This window comes from Mobula hypostoma, chromosome 28 (assembly GCF_963921235.1).
Source record: "Mobula hypostoma chromosome 28, sMobHyp1.1, whole genome shotgun sequence".
NCBI classification, from domain to species: Eukaryota; Metazoa; Chordata; class Chondrichthyes; order Myliobatiformes; family Myliobatidae; genus Mobula; species Mobula hypostoma.
In genome coordinates, this window is record NC_086124.1 from 36,697,892 (window position 1) to 36,718,365 (window position 20,474).

The 20,474-nt window shown below is 48.5% G+C and overlaps 1 protein-coding gene across 4 annotated transcripts in view; it reads right to left on the reverse strand.

Moving 5' to 3' along the window:
• Positions 1-20,474, reverse strand: part of rasip1 (Ras interacting protein 1) — a 42,435-nt gene that overhangs the window by 16,883 nt on the left and 5,078 nt on the right. For all 4 annotated transcript variants that reach the window (XM_063034666.1, XM_063034665.1, XM_063034668.1 and 1 more), the window contains exons 3-4: positions 6,282-6,622; positions 294-1,049 (exon numbers count right to left, since the gene is read on the reverse strand). In XM_063034666.1, coding sequence (XP_062890736.1) covers positions 294-1,049; positions 6,282-6,622 — 1,097 coding nt within the window. The remainder of the gene's footprint in view (positions 1-293; positions 1,050-6,281; positions 6,623-20,474) is intronic.

Consider the following 20,474-nt stretch of genomic DNA (forward strand, 5'->3'; position numbering starts at 1 on the left):
TCAGCTGTACTTTTCTATGACTCCATAATTTCTCTATCAGTTCGTACGCGTGACAATAATAAATGAATAAATCAATTCCTGATACCAAGATGACTGCTGGTATCCATTCAGGTACGCATGTTTTAACTAATTGCAAACCTCCCCCACTGCACTCTCCATTCCTCCACTGCATCTCAGTGCGGACGACGATTTACCGGGGTGTTTGGATGGGACATTGTCCTGGGTCTAACTGAGGCCCTGCCTCCCCTCCCCTCTCCCTATCTCCCCTCTCCCTTTCCTGTCCTGGTGCTCACCCAGGTGACCTTCTTGATGAGGCCGGCAATCCTGAGCAGGAGGCCAGGCATCCCGCGGGGTCCAAGGGTGTCGGTTGTGTGCTGGATGCAGAGGGCGAAGAGGTAGGCCGGGGCCAGACTGTAGGACCCGTTCAGCTCAGGAAATGAGGCCTCCAACTCCTCCTTGGGCTCGCCCGCCTCCGCCTCCTGCTTCTCCTCGGACAGAAACACGGCCCGGCTGACAATCTCCTCCAGCAGAAGTTTCTCCTCCTCCGGGTCGTCGGACTGGTACCTCAGCACCGGCTCCCGGCTGCCAAGGTAGGTTGCGAGGGCTTCAGCGTCATCGCGGAGGGAGCGGCCACAGAGGTGGCAGGAGAAGGCTGGGGACGGCAGGCCAGGCATACTCCGGCTCGGGTCTGGCAGCCAGGCGGGGAGAGAGGGGATTCCTGGCCGCCTTGGGTCCTTGTACATCAGCAGGATGTGCTGACCAAGGCCCAGGAGGTCGCCTGGCTGCAGCGGAGCCTCTGAGGACAAAGGCAGACCATTGAGAGTGACCAGGGCTCCATGGTAGGGCCGGACACGGGCCCGGGGTTGGGATGACGATGGGTGGCCGGGTTCCGGTGACAGCCGCACACGGCAGTGGAGGGGCAGGAGGTCAGGGGAGGTGAGGGGGGTGTCTGCAGCAGGGGGTGGAGGAGACAGGGAGGAGGAGGAGGGGGACGGGGGAGCCCGGCCGAAGGTGTGGGTCTTGCCGGGCATCGGGTAGATGAGAAAGTCCTGAGGAATGAGAGAGGGGAAAGGAAGAGAAGGGGCGAGGGGCGCAAGGTGAGAGTGGGAGAGGAGAGGGCAAGAGGGTGAAGAGAGTGGAGAGAGAAGGAGGAAGAGGATGGTGGAAAGAGGGAGAGGGGAGGGATGAGGGAGCAGCAGACAGAAGAGATGGGGAGACAGGAGAGGGAAGGGATTGGGGGCAGACAGGAGGGATGAGAGATGGGGCAGACAGAAGTAGAGGGGGAGACAGGAGGGATGAGGGATGGGGCAGACAGAAGTAGAGGGGGATGACAGAGTGGGAGACAGAAGGGATGAGAGAGGGGGCAGACAGGAGAGGGGAAGGATGGTGAAAAAAAGAAGATTCAGTGTTGTATCATGACAACAAAACATGAAACCTCAAAATTGTCAGTCAGGCTGTGGATGTACCGATAGTCTGACCCCGGGAATGTGTGACAGGACAGTGAGGAGGGAGCTTCACTCTGTGTCTGACCCCGGGAGTGTGTGATGGGACGGTGTGGAGGGAGCTTCACTCTGTGTCTGACCCCGGGAGTGTGTGATGGGACAGTGAGGAGGGAGCTTCACTCCGTGTCTGACCCCGGGAGTGTGTGATGGGACGGTGTGGAGGGAGCTTCACTCTGTGTCTGACCCCGGGAGTGTGTGATGGGACGGTGTGGAGGGAGCTTCACTCTGTGTCTGACCCCGGGAGTGTGTGATGGGACAGTGTGGAGGGAGCTTCACTCTGTGTCTGACCCCGGGAGTATGTGACAGGATGGTGTGGAGGGGGTTTCACTCTCTTTGACCCCAGGAGTGTTTGATGGGACAGTGAGGAGGGAGCTTCACTCTGTGTCTGACCCCGGGAGTGCGTAATGGGACGGTGTGGAGGGAGATTCACTCTGTGTCTGACCCCAGGAGTATGTGACAGGACGGTGTGGAGGGAGCTTCACTCTGCGTCTGACCCCGGGAGTGTGTGATGTGACGGTGTGGAGGGAGCTTCACTCTGTGTCTGACCCCGGGAGTATGTGACAGGACGGTGTGGAGGGGGTTTCACTCTCTTTGACCCCAGGAGGGTTTGATGGGACAGTGAGGAGGGAGCTTCACTCCGTGTCTGACCCCGGGAGTGTGTGATGGGACGGTGTGGAGGGAGCTTCACTCTGTGTCTGACCCCGGGAGTGTGTGATGGGACGGTGTGGAGGGAGCTTCACTCTCTGTCTGACCCCGGGAGTCTGTGATGGGACGGTGTGGAGGGAGCTTCACTCTGTGTCTGACCCCGGGAGTGTGTGACAGGACGGTGAGGAGGGAGCTTCACTCTCTGTCTGACCCCGGGAGTGTGTGATGGGACGGTGTGGAGGGAGCTTCACTCTGTGTCTGACCCCGGGAGTGTGTGACAGGACGGTGAGGAGGGAGCTTCACTCTCTGTCTGACCCCGGGAGTGTGTGATGTGACGGCGTGGAGGGAGCTTCTCTCTGTGTCTGACCCTGGAAGTCTGTGATTGGACGGTGTGGAGGGGGTTTTACTCTCTCTGACCCAGGGAGCGGGTGATGGGACGGTGAGGAGGGTGTTTCGCTCTCTCTGACGCCAGTATTATGTATTGGAATGGTGAGGCGAGAGTTTCAGTCTGTGTCTGACCTCGGGATTGTTTGGTGGGACAGTGTGAAAGGGGTTTTACTCTCTCTGAACCCAGAAGTGTGTGATGGGACGGTGTGGAGGGAGATTCACTCTGTGTCTGACCCCGGGAGTGTGTGATGGGACTGTGTGGAGGGAGATTCACTCTGTGTCTGACCCCGGGAGTGTGTGATGGGACAGTGAGGAGGGAGATTCAGTCTGTGTCTGACCCCAGGAATGTGTGATGGGATGGTGAGGAGGGAGTTTTACTCTCTCTGACCCCAGGAATCAGAGAGTCTTAATTCAGTGGTTGGTAAGTTGATGGAGAAGATCCTGAGAGGCAGGATTTATGAACATTTGGAGAGTCATAACATGATTACGAATAGTCAGCATGGCTTTGTCAAAGACAGCTGGTGCCATACGAGCCTGATTGAATTTTTTTGAGGATGTGACTAAACACATTGATGAAGGTAGAGCAGTAGATGCAGTGTATATGGATTTTAGCAAGGCATTTGATGAGGTACCCCATGCAAGGCCTATTGAGAAAGTAAGGAGGCAAGGGATCCAAGGGAACATTGCTTTGTGGATCCAGAACTGGCTTGCCCACAGAAGGCAAAGAGTGGTTGTGGATGGGTCATATTCTGCATGGGGGTCGGTGACCAGTGGTGTGTCTCAAAGATCTGTTCTGGGACCCTTACTCTTTGTGATTTTTATAAATGACCTGGATGAGGAAGTGGAGGGATGGGTTAGTAAATCTGCCGATGACTCAAATGTTGGAGATGTTGTGGATAGTGTGGAGGGCTGTCAGAGGTTACAGCGGGTCATTGAGAGGATGCAAAACTGGGCTGAGAAGTGGCAGATGGAGTTCAACCCAGATAAGTGTGAAGTGGTTCATTTTGGTAGGTAAAATATGATGGTAGAATATAGTTTTAATGGTAAGACTCTTGGCAGTGTGGAGGTTCAGAGGGATCTTGGAGTCCGAGTCCATAGGACACTCAAAGCTGCTACGTAGGTTGACTCTGAGGTTAAGAAGGCATACGGTGCATTAGCCTTCATCAATCGTGGGATTGAGTTCATGAGCCGAGAGGTAATGTTGCAGCGATATGGGACCCTGGTCAGACCCCACTTGGAGAACTGTGCTCAGTTCTGGTCGCCTCCCTACAGGAAGGATGTGGAAACCATAGAAAGGGTGCAGAGGAGATTTACAAGGATGTTGCCTGGATTGGGGAGCATGCCTTATGAGAATAGATTGAGTGAACTTGGCCTTTTCTCCTTGGAGTGACGGAGGATGAGAGGTTACCTGATAGAGGTGTATAAGATGATGAGAGGCATTGATCATGTGGATAGTCAGAGGCTTTTTCCCAGGGCTGAAATGGGTAGCACAAGAGGGCACAGTTTTAAGGTGCTGGGGAGTAGGTACAGAGTAGATGTCAGGGGTAAGTTTTTTTACGCAGAGGGTGGTGAGTGTGTGGAATGGGCTGCTGGCGACGGTGGTGGAGGTGGAAACGATAGGGTCTTTTAAGAGATTCCTGGATAGGTACATGGAGCTCAGAAAAATAGAGGGCTATGGGTAACCCTAGGTAATTTCTAAGGTACGGACATGTTTGGCACAACTTTGTGGGCCGAAGAGCCTGTATTGTGCTGTAGGTTTTCTGTATTTCTGTGTTTCTATGAGTGTGTGATGTGACGGCGTGGAGGGAGCTTCACTCTGTGTCTGACCCTGGAAGTCTGTGATTGGACGGTGTGGTGGGGGTTTTACTCTCTCTGACCCAGGGAGCGGGTGATGGGGCGTTACCCCGGGAGTGTGTGATGGGACGATGAGGAAGGGTTTCACTCTCTGACCCCGGGAGAGTGTGATGGGACGGTGTGGTAAACCATATATATATGTTGTAACTGGGTTAACTGTCTGGACACGCCCCTCTACTGACTGCCCCTGTGGCTCCTCCCACAGAGTCCTGTATAAAGGTGTTTCGCCTTGCCCCTCCCACTCAGTCCGGGGGAAGACACTCAGCATGGAGGTCGTATTGTACAGCAAATAAAAGCCTTTCAGTATTTTACCCAACCTCAGTCTTTTGGAGTTATTGAAGGTGCTTCAGATGGTGTGGAGGGGGATTCACTCTCTGACCCCGGGAGTCTGTGATGGGACGGCGTGTAGGGAGATTCACTCCGTGTCTGACCCCGGGAGTGTGTGATGGGATGGTGTGGAGGAAGATTCACTCTGTGTCTGACCCCAGGAGTGCATGATGGGACGGTGCGGAGGGAGATTCACTCTGTGTCTGACCCCGGGAGTGTGTGATGGGACAGTGTGGAGGGAGCTTCACTCTGTGTCTGACCCCGGGAGTGTGTGATGGAAGGTGAGGAGGGGGTTTCACTCTCTGACCCCGGGAGTGTGTGATGGGACGGTGTGGAGGGGGTTTCGCTCTCTGACCCCGGGAGTGTGTGATGGGACGGTGTGGAGGGAGATTCACTCTGTGTCTGACCCCGGGAGTGTGTGATGGGACGGTGTGGAGGGAGCTTCATTCTGTGTCTGACCCCGGGAGTGTGTGATGGGATGATGTGGAGGGAGTTTCACTCTGTCTGACCCCGGGAGTGCGTGATGGGACGGTGTGGAGGGAGTTTCTCACTGTGTCTGACCCCGGGAGTGTGTGATGGGACAGTGAGGAGGGTGCTTCACTCTGTGTCTGACCCCGGGAGTGTGTGATGGGACGGTGAGGAGGAGCTTCACTCTGTGTCTGACTCCGGGAGTGTGTGATGGGACAATGAGGAGGGGGTTTCACTCTCTGACCCCCGGAGTGTGTGATGGGACAATGAGGAGGGGGTTTCACTCTCTGACCCCGGGAGTGTGTGATGGGACAATGAGGAGGGGGTTTCACTCTCTGACCCCCGGAGTGTGTGATGGGACAATGAGGAGGGGGTTTCACTCTCTGACCCCAGGAGTGTGTGATGGGACAATGAGGAGGGGGTTTCACTCTCTTACCCCCGGAGTGTGTGATGGGACAATGAGGAGGGGGTTTCACTCTCTGACCCCAGGAGTGTGTGATGGGACAATGAGGAGGGGGTTTCACTCTCTTACCCCCGGAGTGTGTGATGGGACAATGAGGAGGGGGTTTCACTCTCTGACCCCTGAGTGTGTGATGGGACGGTGTGGAGGGAGCTTCACTCTGTGTCTGACCCCGGGAGTGTGTGATGGGACGGTGAGGAGGGGGCTTCACTCTGTGTCTGACCCCGGGAGGGTGTGATGGGACAATGAGGAGGGGGTTTCACTCTCCGACCCCAGGAGTGTGTGATGGGACGGTGTGGAGGGAGATTCACTCTGTCTCTGACCCCGGGAGTGTGTGATGGGACGGTGTGGAGGGAGATTCACTCTGTCTCTGACCCCGGGAGTGTGTGATGGGATGGTGTGGAGGGAGATTCACTCTGTCTCTGACCCCGGGAGTGTGTGATGGGACGGTGTGGAGAGAGATTCACTCTGTGTCTGACCCCGGGAGTGTGTGATGGGACGGTGTGGAGGGAGATTCACTCTGTGTCTGACCCCGGGAGTGTGTGATGGGACGGTGTGGAGGGAGATTCACTCTGTCTCTGACCCCGGGAGTGTGTGATGGGACGGTGTGCAGGGACTGTTGGGACATGTTTTCTCACCTGCTTCTCGGTGTAACCCTGAAGAAGGATAAAGTACGGGGTGCGGCTTGGGGGCCGGAGCAGACTCTGGACATGTTCCTCTGTGCTGAGAGGGGCAGCTGCCTCATTCAGCGTCTCTGCTGCCCCCGGCCCCATCTCCTCCTCCTCCTGCCCCGCAGCCTGCCCCTCCCGCTCCAGCACCATCATGCTCTTGACGTTCTTGCGACGCACCCGGCGCCGTTCGCTGAGGTTGGCCTCACTGATGCTGCGCCGTAGGCTGCCCCTGTCCCCTGGCGCTGGGGCCTGGCCTGACATGGCGCGATAGCGGGTAAGCCGTGGCTGGCGGAACTGGACCACGCTTCCTGTGGGGTTGTGGAGAGGAGGGAGGGTGAGGCGAAGGATCGAGATAAGTGGAGAGAGGGGAGGAGGGGAGGGAGGGAGGGAGAGGGGGAGACAGATAATCGGGTTGGGGAGAGAGAATCAAGAGGGGTAGAGAGAATTGGGAAGGGAGAGAGAGTAGGGGAGGGAGGGGTGGAGGAGAGGGAGGGGAGGGAGAGAGATAGAGGGGGATGGAGGGTGTGAGAAAATTGGGTGAGACAGGGAGGGGGTGGGGGAGATGGAGTAGGAGAGAGAGTGGGGAGTGAGGGGAGGAGTGGTGGGAGAGAGAATGGGGAGAGAGGGAGAGAAAGAGGGTGGGAGGGTAGAAATGGGACAGATCAATTCCTCTCCTCCTTCCTCTCTCTTTCTCTCCCCATTTTCACTTCCCCCTTTCCATCCCTCTCTCTGCCCTCTACCTTTTCCTCACACTGCCCCCCATCTCTCTCCCACTCTCCCTCCTCCTCCTTTTCACACCCATTCACGCCCTCTGCTCTGTCCGTGTCACCTGCACCTCTTTCCTACCCCACCCTGTTCCCCTTCACCCTCTCCAGCTCTCTCCTTCCTCTCTGTTAGACTATGAGATATAGGAGCAGAATTAGGCCATTCAGCCCACTGTGTCTGTTCCTCCTCATCATGGCCGATCCCGGATCCCACTCAATCCCACACACCTGCCTTCTTGCCATATCCTCTGATGCTCTGACCAATCAGGAAATGAGCAACTTCCTTCTTAAATATACCCACGGACTTGACTTCCACTGCAGTCTGTGGAACAGCATTCCACAGATTCACTGCTCTCAGGCTAAAGAATTTCCTCCTTACCTCTCTACTGAAAGGTCACCCCTCAATTTTGAGGCTGTGCCTCTAGTTCTGGACACCCCCTCCATAGGAACCATCTCTCCACATCCACCTTATCTAGTCCTTTCAACATTCGTTACGTTTCAAAGAGATCCCCCCCTCGTATTCTTCTAAATTCCAGTGAGAACAGGCCCAAAGCTGCAAAATGCTCCTCATATGTTAACCCCTTCATTCCCAGAATCATCTTTGTGAACCTCCTCCGGACTCTCTCAAATGACAACACACCCTTTCTGAGATATGGGGCCAAAACTGTTGACAATACTCCAAGTACGGCCTGACTAGAATGTTATAAAGGCTCAGCATTTTCTCCTTGCAATTACCTTCTTTACCACAGACTCAACCTGCAAATTAACCTTTTGGGAGTCTTGCACAAGGACCCCTCAGTCCTTCACGCCTCTGATGTTTGGATTTTCTTCCCATTCAGGTAACAGTCTGCAACGAAGTGCATTATCATACATTTCCCAACACTGTGCTCCATCTGCCACTTTTTTGCCCGTTCTTCCAATTTGTTTAGGTCCTGCTGCAATCACATTCCTTCCCCAGCACTACCTATCCCTCCACCTATCTTAATATCATTCACAAGCTTTGCCACAAAGCCATCAAATCCATAATCTAAATCATTGACGAACAATATGAAAAGTAGTGGTCCCAATACTGACCCCTGAGGAACACCACTAGTCACTGGCAGCCAATGAGAAACGGCCCCTTTCAATGTCAATGGCCTGTCAGCCATTCCTCTATCCATGCCAGTATCTTTCCTGTAACACCATTGGATTTTATCTTGTTAAGCAAACAGACATACGGGTTGTTGGTCTTCATCAACCATGGGATTGAGTTTAAAAGCCGTGAGGTAATGTTACAGCTAATAAGACCATAGAGTGTATGGGGTGGTTGGTCCTGACTAAATATCAGGAAATGCCAATAGCGATTATACAGCTTCTCCCACCCAAGACAACTCCGCCTTCACATAGGACTCAGGTCCGGGTGCACCCTGTCTCGCTGAAGGAGCTCTGTCTATGGCGATTGTCTGGTGCCAGAAAAATAACCGGACCGATGGTGGTGGTGTCACCTCAAATCACGGAAGCCTCCGGCAGCAGGGAGATGGATTCCCAGCTTTGGTACAACAACAGCAAAGGGTGAGCGACGTCTAGTGTATGACTCCCAACTGGGAACACCAGTGGAGGTCAAATGCTCCAGCTAGGTGAGCACTGTGGCAACAGAAGGCAACAGCAAACTACTGTTGAAATTTCTGCCTGGTCAATCATGGACAGAAACAAAAGAAGGAAACCAGACAACAGCGGGAATGGGGATGAATCTAATCAACAGAACAACACCTCGCTCGGTAGGGGTAGTCACGGGCTGCAGGTGACACCAGACCGTCATCCAGGGACTGTAAGCAATAGGGAAAGGCTAAGGGTAGCAACATGGAACATCTGTACACTTTACCAGAAAGGAAAGTTGGACAACACATTAAATGAAATGAAAAGGTTGGAAGTTGATATCTTAGGCCTGTCAGAAATTAGATGGACCGACAGTGGCAAATTCACTAAGAATAGTTCTCTGATAATGTATAATATATAATGTATTAATTGGAATTATTTTAAACAAACAAGTATTAAAATGTCTTATGGGATATTGGGTGGTATCCGATCGGCTGCTTTTAGTTAAATTAAGGGGTAACCCTTTTAACATTAGCATAATCCAAGCACCAACAAATGATGCAGATGAAGAGGATATCAATAAGTTTTATGAAGATCTCAACAGTGCTTATGAGCAATGTAAATCTCAGGATATAAAACTAGTCATGGGAGATTTCAACTCCGAAGTTGGACAGGAAAGGGTTGGTAACATCATAGGACCTTTTGCATTCGGGAGAAAAATGAAAATGGAGAAAGGTTTACTGATTGGTGTGTCAGAAACAACCAAGTGATCACCAATACTTGGTATAAAAACCATCCACATACATTGTGTACTAGGATTAGCCCTGGAGATAGAACAAGAAATCAAATAGATTTCATTACCATCAATGAACGCTTTAGAAATAATATCACAAATTCTAAAGCCTTCCCAGGAGCAGACAGTAGTTCAGATCACCATGCAGTAATAGCAACCATCAAAACAAAATTAAAGAAACTGAAATGTGGAAAAAAGAGAAAGTATATGTTGGGAGAACTTAAGAATGATAGCACACTTAAGCAACAACTCAACACAGCTGTAGAAGAACACCTCAACAAAAATGACACAACACCTATTTGGGACAGATTTAAGTATGCTATACAGCTATCAGCAGAGGAGATAATCCCAGTACAAGAAATCCAACACACCAAAGAAATCCAAGATCTGAAGAGACAAAGAAGGTTAGTGAAGAGTAATGAAGTGTAATACAGAGAGCTAGACAGACAGATCAGACAATTGTGCAATATTGCAAAGGAAGAATGGCTGAATCAAAAATGCAATGAAGTAGAAGGCCATATTAACAACAGCACAGAAATGCACAAGAAAATTAAGGAAATTACTGGAATTAAGAAAACCTCTACAGGATGCATAAGATCAGCAGACGGATCCATACTAACAGATCCAGATAGAGTATGTGAGAGGTGGATTCAGTATATGGAACAGCTTTTTGAAGATAATAGAGGGGAACCCCCAGATATTACACACCCTAATTCTGGCCCATCTATTACCAAAAAAGAAATAACTAAAGCATTGAAAAGCATGAAACATGGTAAAGCCACTGGACCTGATGAAATTTCAGTGGAAATGATACAAGCCCTAGAAGATCTGGGCACAGATATTCTTTTTGAACTGTTTAATGGCATATATGAGCCTGACGATCTCTTGAAATCAGTATTTGTAACTCTGCCAAAAATGCCTGGAACTATTGACTGTGAAAATTATAGAATAATCAGTCTTATGAGTCACATAATAAAGATTTTGTTGAGAATTGTTCTGAGTCGAATTAAAAAGAAGGCCAGAAACTTCTAAACTACAATAAGGGTTTATTGAGGATAGAGGAACTAGGAACGCAATTTTCACACTACAAATGCTTTCAGAAAGGATATTTGAATATCAAAATGATGTTTTTTTATGTTTTATTGATTTCACTAAAGCATTCGACAACATGTAACACGAAAAATTATTTCAAATTCTCGCTAAACTAAACATTGACAGAAGGGACCAACAATTGCTTCGAAATTTATATTGGAATCAAACGGCGGCAGTAAAAATTGATGATAATATAAGCAGTTGGACTAAAATTCAAAGAGGAGTTAGACAGGGATGCATTGCCTCACCGGAATTATTTAATATCTATAGTGAAATGATTCTCAGAGAAATAGAAGACGTAGATGGGATAAAAATTGGAGTTGTTAACATCAACAATATAAGATATGCAGACGATACCACCCTAATAGCAAGTGCCGCAGAAGACCTACAAATCCTCCTAGACAAAGTAGTACAAACAAGTGCAGATTTTGGTCTAACCATCAACTGTAAAAAAAAACCAAATGTATGGTAATATCAAAACAGCAGGATACTCCCAACTGCCAATTGTACATCCGTAACCAAGAGACTGAACAAAAGATCAGCTTTAATTACCTTGGTAGCTTTATATCACAAGATGCTAGGAGTAAAGTAGAAATAAAAAGAAGAATTGTCATTACCAAAACCAACTTCCAAAAAATGAAACCCATTTTTACCAACAGACACATTTCTATGACAACAAGGCTTAGGCTACTAAAATGTTACATCTGGTCAATCTTGCTGTGTGCTTCCGAAACACCAGAACTCCAAAGAAACTTAGAAGCAATGGAAATATGGTTTCTTAGAAGAATGCTGAAAATATCACATAGAGATAGGGTAACTAATGAGACAGTACTCCAGCGTGCCCATACAAGAAGATCTTTAATGAGAATATTAAATGAGAGGAAACTTAAATTCCTGGGCTATGTCATCAGAAAGGGAGAAATAGAATGCTTTATAAGGCTGTATGTCTGGAAAACGTGGTAGAGGAAGGCAAAGAAGAAAATATATGGACACTGTGAAAGAACTAACGGATCTAAGTGTGCGAGATATCATTGACGCTGCGAGGGATCGTTCGATGTGGAGAGCCATGATCGCCCAAGCGTGTAACGTGCAAGGCACATGAAGAAGAAGTTAGACCCCACTTGGAATACTGTATTCAGTTCTGGTCACCTCACTTCAGGAAGGATGTGGATATTATAGAGAGAGTGCAGAGGAGATTTACAAGGATGTTGCCTGGATTGGAGGGCATTCCTTATGAGAATAGGTTGAGTGAACTTGGCCTTTTCTCCTTGGAGCAACGGAGGATGAGAGGTGACCTGATAGAGGTGTATAAGATGATGAGAGGCATTGATGGTGTGGATAGCCAGAGGCTTTTTCCCAGGGCTGAAATGACAAACACAAGGGGGCATAGTTTTAAGGTGCTTGGAAGTAGGTACAAGGGGGATATCAGGGGTAGGTTTTTCCACACAGAGAGTGATGGGTGCATGGAATGCACTGCCAGTGAAGGTGGTAGAGGTGGATACGATAGGGTCTTTTAAAAGCCTCTTAGATACATGGAGCTTAGAAAAATAGAGAGCTAGGCAGCAGAGAAATTCTAGGCAGTTTCCAGAGTAGGTTACTTGTGGGCTGTAGATTTCGATATTTCAATGTGCGGCACCTTAACAAACACCTTCTGAAAATCCAAGTAAATTACATCCACTGCCTCTCCTTTGTCCACCCTGAATGTTACTTCTTTGATTTGTCAGGCAAGATTTCCCTTCACAGAAACCATGCTGACTTTATTTTATCATTCGTCTCCAACTTCCCTGAAACCTCATCCTTAACTGAGGTCAGGCCAACTGGCCTATAATTTCCTTTCTTTTGCCTTCCTCCCTTCTTAAAGAGTGGTTTGACATTTGCAATCTTCTAGTCCTCTGGAAACATGCCAGAATCAAGTGAATCTTGAATGATCATGACCAATACATCTGTTATCTCTTCAGCACCTCTTTCAGGACTGGGATGAAGTCCATCTGGTCCAAGTGACTTATCCACCTTAAGACTTTTCAGTTTGCCCGGCACTTTTTCCTTGTAATAGCAATGGCACCCGCTCCTGCTGCCTGACATTCCTGGACCTCTGGCACACTGCTAGTGTCTTCCACAGTGAAGACAGATGCAAAGTATCCATTCAGTTCATTTCTTTGTCCCCCATTACTACTTCCCCAGCATCATTTTCCAGTCGTCCAATATCAACTTCCACCACCCTTTTACTATTCATATAGCTGAAAAAACTTCTCATATCCTGCTTTATATTATTGGCTAGTCCGTCCTCATATTTCATCATTTCCCTTCTTATAGAACTTTTAGTTGCCTTTTGTTGGATTTTAAAAGCTTCCCCATCATCTATCTTCCCTCTCACTTTTGCTACCTAATGTGCCCTTTCCTTGGCTTTTATGCAGCCCTTAACTTCCCTTGTCAGCCACGGTTGCCTACCGCTGCCATTTGAAAACTTCTGTGGGACAAATCTATCCTGGACCTTGTGAACTCTTCCCAGAAACTTCAACCATCTCTGCTCTGCCGTCATCCCCACTAGTATCTCCCTCCAATACACCTGGGCAAGCTCCTCTCTCATGCCTCTGTAATTCCCTTTATTCCATTAAGATACAGATACATGTGACTTGTGCTTCTTCCTCTCAAATTGCAGTATGAATTCAATCATATTGTGATCACTGTTTCCTAAGGGTTCCTTTATGTTAAGCTCCCTAATAAGATCTGTGTTAGTACACAACACGCAGTCTAAGATGGCCTTTCCCCGAGATGACTCAACCCCACAAGCTGCTCTAAAAGGTCTTCTCACTGGCATTCAACAAATTCACCCTCTTGCGATCCAACACCAACCTGATTTCCCAATCCCCTTGCATATTGAAATCCTCCATTACAATTGTGACATTACCCTTATTACATAACCCTTTCCAGCTCCCTTTGCAATCTCAACCCCACATCTTGGCTACTATTTGGAAGCCTATATATGATTCCCATAATGTTTTTTTCACCTTTGCAGTTTCTTAACTCCACCCACAAAAGATTCAACATTCTCTGACCCTATGTCACCTCTTTCTAAAGATATAATTCCATCTCTTACCCACAGAGCCACACCACCCCCTATGCTCTCCTGCCTGTCCTTTCGATACATTGTATGTCCTTTGATGTTTAGCTCCCAACTATGACCTTCTTTCAGGCACTACACAGTGTTGCCCGCAACATCATACCAGCCAATCTCTAATTGTGCCATAAGTTTGTCTCCCTTATTCTGAATGCTATGCATATTTAAATACAGCACCTCCAGTCCTGCATTCTTCACCCTTTTGAGTTTTGCCTCTGTGGTGCAATTTAACTCTTTGCTCTGTCTGCATTTGTACCCAATCGTTGGCTTGTCCTTTACATTCATGTCACATAAAACCATAAGACCATAAGACATAGGAGCAGAATTAGGCCATCTGGCCTATCCAGTCTGCTCTGCCATTCAATCACCTTTTTTTCTATCTCCTCCTCAATCCCAGTTCCCGGCCTTCTCCCCATAACCTTTGATGCCATATCCAATCAACAACCTATCAATTTCTACTTTAAATACACCCAACGACCAGGCCTCCACAGCGCCATGTGGCAACAAATTCCACAAGTTCACCACCCTTTGGCTAAAGAAATTACTCCACATCTCTGTTTTGAAAGGGCGCCCCTCTATCCTGAGGCTGTTCTCTCTTGTCCTAGACTCTCCCACCATGTGAAACATCCTTTCCACATCTAGTCTGTCTAGGCCTTTCAACATTTGAAAGGTTTCAATGAGATCTCCTCTCATCCTTCTGAATTCCAGCAAGTACAGACACAGAGCCATCAAACGTTCCTCATATGATAACCTTTTCATTCCCAGAATTATCCTTGTGAACCTCTTCTGAACCCTCTCCAATGTCAGCACATCTTTTCTAAGATGAGGAGCCCAAAACTGTTCACAATATTCAAGCTGAGGCCTCACCAGTGCCTTATAAAGCCTCAGCATCACATCCCTGCTCTTGTATTCCAGACCTCTTGAAATGAATGGCGACATGGCATTTGCCTTCCTCACCACCGACTCAAACCTGCAAGCTAACCTTCAGGGAGTTCTGCGCAAGGACTCCTAAGTCCCTTTGCATCTCAGATTTTTGGATTTTCTCCCCACTTAGAAAATAGTCCACACATTTATTTCTACTACCAAAGCGATGACCACGTATTTTCCAACATTGTATTTCATTTGCCACTTTCTTGCCCATTCTCCTAATCTATCTAAGTCCTTCTGCATCCTACCTGTTTCCTCAACACTACCTGCCCCTCCACCAATCTTCGTATCATCTGCAAACTTGGCAACAAAGCCATCTATTCCATCATCTAAATCATTTATATGCAGCATATAAAGAAGTGGTCCCAACACTGACCCCTGCAGAACACCACTAGTCACTGGCAGCCAACCAGAAAAGGATCCTTTTATTCCCATTTGCTGCCTCCTACCAATCAGCCAATGCTTTAACCATGTTTTTAACTTTCCTGTAATACCATGGGCTCTTAACTTGGTAAGCAGCTTCACGTAAGGCACCTTGTCAATGGCCTTCTGAAAGTCCAAATATACAACATCCACCGCATCCCCTTTACCTAGCCTACAAGGGGTGATTGATAAGTTAGTGGCCTAAGGTAGAAGGAGTCAATTTTAGAAAACCTAGCACATTTATTTTTCAACATAGTCCCCTCCTACGTTTACACACTTAGTCCAGCAGTCGTGGAGCATACGGATCCCTTCTTTGTAGAAGTCGGCATCTTGGACCTCCAGAAAGTGGTCCACAGCAGGGGTGATTGATAAGTTTGTGGCCTAAGGTAGAAGGAGATGAGTTATACAGCTCTTGTTACATGCATGTACAGTTCAACTCTTTGAGTGATTGTGCAGAAAGTTTGAAGTTAATAACTCATCTCCTTCTACCTTAGGCCATGAACTTATCAATCACCCCTGCTGTGGACCACTTTCTGGAGGTCCAAGACGCCAACTTCTATGAAGAAGGGATCCGTATGCTCCACGACCGCTGGACAAAGTGTGTAAAGGAGGAGGGGACTATGTTGAAAAATAAATCTGCTATGTTTTCTAAAATTGAAACACGAGGAATTCTGCAGATGCTGGAAATTCAAGCAATACACATCAAAGTTGCTGGTGAACGCAGCAGGCCAGGCAGCATCTCTAGGAAGAGGCACAGTCGATGTTTCGGGCCGGGACCCTTTGTCAGGACTCACCAAGCTGCTCACATCCTGATGAAGGGTCACGGCCCGAAACGTCGACTGTACCTCTTACTAGAGATGCTGCCTGGCCTGCTGCGTTCACCAGCAACTTTGATGTGTGTTTCTAAAATTGACTCGTTTTACCTTAGGCCATGAACTTATCAATCACCCATTGTACTTCTAATCTCCTCAAAGAATTTCAACAGGCTTGTGAGACAAGATTTTCTCTATCTTGTCTTGTGTCACCAAACACTCTATAACCTTATCCTTATGAATTGACTCCAACATCTCCCCAACCACTGAGGTCAGGCTAACTGGTCTTTCAGTTTTTTGAGCACCTTCTCTCTTGTAACAGTAACTGCACCCACTTCTCTTCCTTCACACACTACAACATCAGGCAAAATATTCATTTTGTTCATCAGTCATCTTCTTGTCCCCCGTTATTATTTCTCCTGCCTCATTTTCTAGCGGTCCTATATGCATTCTCATTTCTCTTTTATTTTTCACATATTTGGAAAAAGTTTTACTATCCACTTTGATATTATTTGCTAGCTTGCTTTCATATTCTTCTACAAGTATATGAAGAGCAAGAGGGCAAGACGTAAGAAAACAGGACCATTCAAGTGTGACAGTGTGTATGGAACTGGAGGAGATAGAATCGGTATTTAATGATTTCTTTGCTTCAGTATTCACTACAGAAAAGGATCTTGGCGATTGTAGGGATGACTTACATGGACTGAAAAGTTTGAGAATGTAGATATTAAGAAAGAGGATGTGCTAGAGCTTTTGGAAAGCATCAAATTGGATAAGTAACCAGGACTGGACGAGATGTACCTCAGGCTATTGTGGGAGGTGAGGGAGGAGATTGCTGAGCCTCTAGCGACAATCTTTTCATCATCAGTGAGGATGGGAGAGGTTCTAGACCAGTGAGTCTTACTTCAGTGGTTGGTAAGTTGATGGAGAAGATCCTGAGAGGCGGGATTTATGAACATTTGGAGAGGCAAAATATGATTAGGAATATTCAGCATGGATTTGTCAAAGGCCTTATGAGCCTGATTGAATTTTTTGAGGATGTGACTAAACACATTGATGAAGGTAGAGCAGTAGATGTAGTGTATATGGATTTCAGCAAGGCAATTGACAAGGTACCCCATGCAAGGTTTATTGAGAAAGTAAGGAGGCATGGGATCCAAGGGGACATTACTTTGTGGATCCAGAACTGGCTTGCCCACAGAGTGGTTGTAGATGGGTCATATTCTGCATGGAGGTCCATGACCAGTGATGACACAAAGGTTGGGGGTGTTGTGGATAGTGTGGAGGGCTACCAGAGGTTACAATGGGACATCGTTAAGATGCAAAACTGGACTGAGAAGTGACAGATGGAGTTCAACCTAGATAAGTGTGAGGTGGTTCATTTTGGTAGGTCAAATGACAGAATATAGTATTAATGGTAAGACTTGGCAGTGTGGAGGATCACAGGGATCTTGGGGTCTGAGTCCATAGGACTCTCAAAGCTGCTGCGCAGGTTGACTCTGCATTGGCCTTCATCAATCATAGGATTGAGTTTAGGAGCTGAGAGGTAATCTTGCAGCTATATAGGACACTGGTCAGACCCCACTTGGAGTATTGTGCTCAGTTCTGGTCGCCTTACTATAGGAAGGATGTGGAAACCATAGAAAGGGTGCAGAGGAGATTTACAAGGGTGTTGCCTGGATTGGGGAGCATGCCTTATGAGAATAGGTTGAGTGAACTCGGCCTCTTTTTCTTGGAGCGATGGGGGATGAGAGGTGACCTGATAGAGGTGTATAAGATAATGAGAGGCATTGATCATATGGATAGTCAGAGACTTTTTCCCAGAACTGCAATGGCTAGCATGAGAGGGCACAGTTTTAAGGTGCTTGGAAGTAGGTACAGAGGAGATATCAGGGTTAAGTTTTTTTACACAGAGAGTGATGAGTGCGTGGAATGGGCAGCCGGTGACGGTGGTGGAAGCGGAATGAATAGGGTCTTTGAAGACACTCCTGGACAGGTACATGGAGCTCAGAAAAATAGAGGGCTATGGGCAACCCTAGGTAATTTCTAAGGTAAGGACATGTTCGGCACAGCTTTTTGGGCTGAAGGGCCTGTTTTGTGCTGTAGGTTTTCTATGTTTCTATTTTATCTTTTCCCTTCTAATGATTTTTTTAGTTGCTCTCTGTAGGTTTTCAAAATCTTCCCAATCCTCTATCTTCCTACTAATTTTTGCTTTGTTGTATGCCCTCTCTTTTACTTTTACATTAGCTTTGACTTCCCTTGTCAGCCACGGTTGTACTATTTTACCATTTGAGCATTTTTGGAATACACACGTCCTGCACCCTCCTCATTTTTCCCAGAAACTCAGGCCATTGCTGCTCTGCTGACATCCCTGCCAGCAGCTCCTTCCAGTTTACTTTGGCCAACTCCTCTCTCACACCACTGTAATTTCCCTCACTCCACTGAAATACTGCTGCATCAGACTTTACTTTCTCCCTATCAAATTCCAAGTTGAACTCAATCATATTGTGATCACTGGTTCCTAACGGTTTTTACCTTAAGCTCCCTAATCGCCTCCAGTTCATTACATAACACCCAATCCAGTATAGCTGATCCCCTAGTAGGCTCAATGACAAACTGCTCTAAAAAACCTTCTCTTAGGCATTCAACAAACCCACTCTCTTGAGATCCATTACCAACCTGATTTTCCCAATCGACCTGTATGTTATAATCCCCCATGACTATCATAACATTGCCCTTTTGACACGCCCTTTCTATTTCCTGTTGTAACCTGTGGTCCACATCCCAGCCACTGTTGGGAGCCTGTATATAACTGCCATCAGGGTCCTTTTAGTCTTGCAGTTTCTTAACTCAACCCACAAGGATTCAACATCTTCCGACCCTATGTCACATCTTTCTACTGATTTGATGCCATTCTTTACCAGCAGAGCCACGCCAACCCCTCTGCCTACCTTCCTATCCCTCTAAGATAAGGTATAACCTTGGACATTCGGCTCCCATATGACATCAGCTTATTGTAAACCTGCGGGCTCATCCTCAGCTCTATCATACGGGTTCCCCATCCCCCTGCCATGTTAGTTGCAACCACAGCCAACAGCTCTAGTAAACCTGCCTGCAAGAATATTGGTTCCCCTCAGATTCAAGTGCAATCTGTCTCTTTTGTACAGGTCCCACCTGCCCCAAAGCAGTCCCAATTATCTAAAAATCTGAATCCCTGCCACCTGCACCAATTCTTCAGCCACACATTTATCTGCCATCACCTTCTACTCCTATCCTCGCTGTCGTGTGGCACAGGTAGCAATCCCCAGATTACTACCCTTGAGGTCCTGCTTCTCAGCTTCCTTCCTAACTCCCTGTATTCTGTTTTCAGGACCTCCTCCATTTTTCTACCTATCTCATTGGTGCCAATATGTACCACGACTTCTAGTTGCTCACCCTCCCTTTTCAGGATACTGTGGACACGTTCAGAAACATCACGAACCCCGGCACCTGGGAGGCAAACTGCCATCTGTGTTTCCTTTTCATGTCCACAGAATCACCAGTCTATAGAGCCCCCTGTTACTGCTGCCACTCTCTTCAGTTCCCTTCCCTTCTGAGCCACAGGGCCAGACTCTGTGCTGTTGCTTCCCCCAGGTAGGTCATCCTCCCAACAGTACTCAAACTGGACTACTTATTGTTGAGGGGGATGGCCACAGGGGTTCTCCCCACTATTTGACATTCTCCCTTCCCTCTCCTGTGGCGACTACCTCCCTGTAGCTCCTCTTCACTTTCCCTCACAAGCCGAAGTTCATCGAGCTGCAGCTCCAGTTCCCTAACTCTGTCTCTAAGGAGCTGCATCTCCATGTACCTGGTGCAGATGTGTCCAAAACTCCCTCTCATCCTCCCACCCTCTCCTTCCCCCACCTTTTCTCTCCCTCATTCTGTTTCCTCTCTCCCCTTCCCTCTTTCCCCCTCCTCCCCACTCCCTCTCCCCTTCCCTTCGTTTCTCCTCTCCCCTCCTTCACTCCTTCCCCCTCCCACTTTGGTTCACCCTCTCTTCCACCTCCTCCCCTCCCCTTCCTCCATTTTCCCTCTCCCTCTTCCCACTTTCTCTGTCTCCTTCTCCCTCCTTCCTCTCCCTCTCCCCTCCCTCCTCCTAATTCTCCCTCCTCACCCTCGTTCCCGCCGTCCTCTCCCTCTCCCAATCCTCCCTCCTCACCCTCGTTCCCACCGTCCTCTCCCTCTCCCAATCCTCCCTCCTTACCCTCGTTCCCGCCGTCCTCTCCCTCTCCCAATCCTCCCTCCTCACCCTCGTTCCCGCCGTCCTCTCCCTCTCCCTCTCCCCCTCCCTCTGCCTCTTCTCCCTCTCCCTCTCCCTCCTCACCCTCGTTCCCGCCGTCCTCTCCCTCTGCCAATCCTCCCTCCTCACCCTCGTTCCCGCCGTCCTCTTCCCTCTCCCCCTCCCTCCTCACCCTCGTTCCTGCTGTCCTCTCCCTCTCCCCCTCCCTCCTCACCCTCGTTCCTGCCGTCCTCTCCCTCTCCCCCTCATTCTCCCTCTCCCTCCTCTCCTTCTCCCTCCTCACCCTCATTCCCGCCGTCCTCTTCCCTCTCCCCCCTCCCTCCTCACCCTCGTTCCTGCCGTCCTCTCCCTCTCCCCCTCACTCTCCCTCTCCCTCC